The sequence below is a fragment of the Bos mutus genome, chromosome 28 (genome assembly GCF_027580195.1).
Source record: "Bos mutus isolate GX-2022 chromosome 28, NWIPB_WYAK_1.1, whole genome shotgun sequence".
Classification (NCBI taxonomy): domain Eukaryota; kingdom Metazoa; phylum Chordata; class Mammalia; order Artiodactyla; family Bovidae; genus Bos; species Bos mutus.
In genome coordinates, this window is record NC_091644.1 from 16,666,819 (window position 1) to 16,670,940 (window position 4,122).

Consider the following 4,122-nt stretch of genomic DNA (forward strand, 5'->3'; position numbering starts at 1 on the left):
AGATTAATATCCAGAATACACAAAGAACTCCTAAAACTCAGCAACCACCACTGCAATTAAAACCTGGGCAAAGTAGCTTCCCCAACTGTACCGGACACAGCCAATGAGACCCATTTACTTATCTTATCCAAAGTACTGAGTCATAAGCTACATCACTGTAGAGGCTGGGGGAGTGGCAGATAGAACTCCTGGATAGCATTAGAGAAACACAAATCCGAACCACATCAGAGACTGCATCAAGAAGCCCACCCATGAGTACTGGCAATACCTCGCCCACTGATCCCAACTCCCGAGCACTCTGCTTGCTTTACTTATATACTACCACACCCTGTCTGGCTAGTGGGGACTCACAGAAAACCAGACTGACTCTGCAGACCAGGGAGAGACCAGAAACTTTAAGTTTTTTTATTCAGTTTTAAGTCTGTCCTAGGTTAAGCAAAGAGGTGGCTGTCAGCACCTGTGAGTATATTGCAGCATTGAGAGAAGGCCTATGAGCTTAAGAATTCAGCCAAAAGAGGGAGCAGGAAGCTTGGAGCAGATGTAGTCAAAGAATCTGATAAACCCTGCGAATTCCTAGCAGGATGACGGAAGGTATTTCTCTCCTAAAAGTGAAAGTGAAAGTCGCTTAGTCGAGTCGGACTCTTTGTGACCCCTGGACTGTACAGTCCATGGACTTCAAGTCAGTTATAAAAGACGAGAGGAGGTAACTACTACTTTAAATGTAAAGACAACAATGCAAGACTTTAAGGGACATAAAAAAAATCAAGGAAACATAACAACACTAAAGGATCACAATAATTTTCTAGTAACTGAACTCAAGGAGAGGGAGATTCCCAGTTCATCAAATAAAAGAATTCAAAAGAATTGTTTTAAGGAAGCCCAATTATACACAAGAAAACAATTCAAAGAAATCAAGAGACAGTACATGAAAAAAATGAGAAGCTTAACAAAGAGGTAGAAATCATAAAATAGAAGCAAACAAAATCTGGAGCTGAACAATTCAGTAAGTAAAAGAAAAATACAGTAGAGAGCACTAACAGCAGGATGAATCAAGCAAAAGAAAAGTATGTATGAATTAGAAGACAGGACCTTTGAAATTATCCAATAAGAGAAGAGAAAAGAATAAAAAGAAAAGAAAAAGCTAACTTGTCTATAGGACAACATCAAAAGAAAGTTTGTTAATTATTGGAATCCTAGAAAAAGACAAGAGAAGCAGGAAGAAAGCTTATTTAAAGAAATAATAGTTGAGAAATTCCCAAATCTAAAGAGAGATTTGGATATCCAAGTTAATGAAGCTCACAGATCACCAAACTGTTTCATATGAACAGATCTGTACCTTTAAATGACATATTAAAGGAACTTAATAGATACATACAGAATATTCCATCCAAAAGTAACAATGCATATTTTTCCTCAAAGTGCACATGGCCAAAATATAAGTCTTAATAATTTTAACAATACTGAAATCAGATCAAGCATTTTTTAATTAATTAATTTATTTATTGGCTACACCATGCAGCATGTGGGATCTTAATTCTTAACCAGGGATTGAATCTGTGCCCCTTCATTGGCAGAGAGGAGTTTTAACCACTGGACCACCAGGGAAGTCACAGATTAAGCATCTTTGCTGACATGAATGGTATAACTAGGAATCAATTATAAGAACAAAACTGAAAAATTAATAAACATGTGAGGATTAAACATGCTACTGAACAACCAATGAGTCAAGGAATAAGTCAAAAGAGAAATTAAAAAATACATTGAGACAAATGAAAATATAACATACAAAAATTATGTAATGCTGTAAAAGTAGTTCTATTAATATGAGGGAAGTTCATAGTGGTAAATGATTACACTAAGAAATAAGAAAGATCTCAAATAAACAACCTAACTTTAGTTTCTTTTAAGAAACTAGAAAAAGAACAAACAGTCGACAGTTAGTACACTAGAAGGAAGGAAATAAAGATCAAAATGAAAATGAATTAAATAGAGACTAGAAAGACCACAGAAAAGATCACTAAAATTAAGGGCATTTTTTAAGATTACAAAATTGGCAAATATTTTGCTGAATTCACCTAGGAAAAAAGAGAAAATTCAAATAAAATCAGAAATGAAAAGGGAGGGATTTCCCTGGTGGCTCAGTGGTAAGGAATTCCCCTGCTAACGCAGGAGACACAAGTTCGATCCCTGGTCTGAGATGATCCCACATGCTTTGGAGCAACTAAGTCCATGTACCACCACCATTGAGCCCGTGCTCTAGAGCCTGGGAACCACAGCTTCTGAGCCCACACACCCTACAGCCCCTGCTCTGCAATAAGAGAAACCACCACAATGAGACACCCGAGCACCGCAACTAGAGGGCCGTCCCCACCTGCTGCAACCAGAGAAAAGCCCACATAGCAATGAAGACCCAGCACAGCCAAAAGAAATCAATAAAAAATTAAATTATTTTAAAAAATAAATTATTAAAGCAATAAATTATTTTTTATTTTATTTTTTTTGCCACCAACCGCACTGTGCAGTTTTATTAACCATTCAAGTACAGTAGCGTCTGTAAGATCGGGACAGAATTGGGATTTAAAAGTGAACATATTCAGCATCTAACAATTTGAAAGAAGCCACTACATACTCTTTTCACAGACATGTTTCCACGGAGCCAATACAGTACTAGCCATTAACCCAGCACACCAGGTGTACTGGAGTAGAAAAGATGCAACAAGAAAAATAGCTACATTAGAAAGACTTCAACACTTTAGAAAAAGAGTAAAACACTTTTCGTTTCTCCCCTTCAACCCCTAAAACAACATCATACCGTCTGGATCTACCTATACAGTCCTACATCAGCTTCTAGAATATTTGTCAGGAGGGCAAAAGTAAAATGACACTGGCCAGTACAGTCTTTGGATATTTAGGAAGGGGAGGGGGAGAAAGTCAGTTCTCAGAGCAAATTAGTCGGCTTCAGTCTCATCAGCAGGATCTTTGGATTCTTTGTTCTTCCGCACTTCTTCAATGTGCTTGTCCTTCTCCCGCAAGCGCTCCAGCTTGGCGGCCATCTGCGCCTCTCGGTTCTCTTTGTTGGCCTCCGTCTTGTGGGTCAGCTTCTCTTCCACCATCTTACTGAAGTTGTTGTTCTCCTCTATCGCCTTCTGAAGCACTTCTTTCTCGTGCTCCCGTTTCTCAGCAAGCTGCTTCAAGACCTCAGCTTCATGGGACTTGCGTCTTTCTTCTGCAGCTTCTAATTTCTTCTGAATTTCCTCCAGGGAAAGATCCTTCTTCTTAGGAGGGGAAAGGGGAAATTCTGGGACAGATTCTTTTGATCGAGGGCTGAGAATCAGCTCAAAAGCCTGGCCTGAGGCACGCTTCTCCAGTTCCTTCACCTGGATATCAGAAGAAGCCATGGTGAAGAGAAGACAAGAGACTGGCACTGTACTCTACACGATTCACTGGCAAGGAAAACCCTGCTCCGTCCGAGCCGCCTGGCCACACTCTCTAAAGCAATAAATTATTAAAAAACAGAAAGAAATGAAAGAGATGTTAAAACTGATACTATAGAAATGCGAAGGGTCACAAGAGACTACTATGAACAATCAGTAACCAACAAATTGGACAACCTAGAAGAAACTGATAAATTCTTAAACATACACTCTACCAAAACTGAGTCTGAAAGAAGTATAAAATATGAAGGGGGAGAAAAAGTTATGAGTTTGAAATAATTAATCGGAAGCCTCCCAACAACAAAGTCCAGGACTAGACAATTCATTGGTGGATTCTACCAAATGCTTCTCAAACTCTTCCAAAAAATCAAAGAGGAGGAAACACTTTCAAACTCATTTTATGAGGCCAGCATTACCATGATACCAAAAACAGACAAGGACAGTACCAGAAAGTAACAGTACTGGTCAATATCCCTGATGAATACAGAAGCAGGAATCCTCAACAAAATATCAACAAACAGAATTCAACATACATTCGGGCTTCCCTGCTGGCTCAGTGACAAGGAATCTGCCTGCCAATGCAGGACACATGAGTTTGATTCCTGGTCCAGAAGGATCCCTCATGCCACAGGGTAGCTAAGGCTGGATACCACAACTACAGAGCCTGTGTAGCTGGAACTGCTGAAGC

The 4,122-nt window shown here is 39.3% G+C and overlaps 1 protein-coding gene across 1 annotated transcript; it reads right to left on the reverse strand.

The window, feature by feature from the left end:
• Positions 1 to 2,517: 2,517 nt before the first annotated feature.
• Positions 2,518 to 3,483, reverse strand: LOC102283542 (stathmin-like). The gene has a single exon (XM_070364948.1). The coding sequence runs from the start codon at positions 3,396 to 3,398 to the stop codon at positions 2,949 to 2,951; it is 450 nt and encodes a 149-aa protein (XP_070221049.1). The 5' UTR covers positions 3,399 to 3,483; the 3' UTR covers positions 2,518 to 2,948.
• Positions 3,484 to 4,122: the final 639 nt, after the last annotated feature.

Coding starts and splice junctions, on each gene's coding strand:
- LOC102283542 (XM_070364948.1), bottom strand. CDS start 3,398: ATGGCTTCTTCTGATATCCAGGTGAAGGAACTGGAGAAGCGTGCCTCA.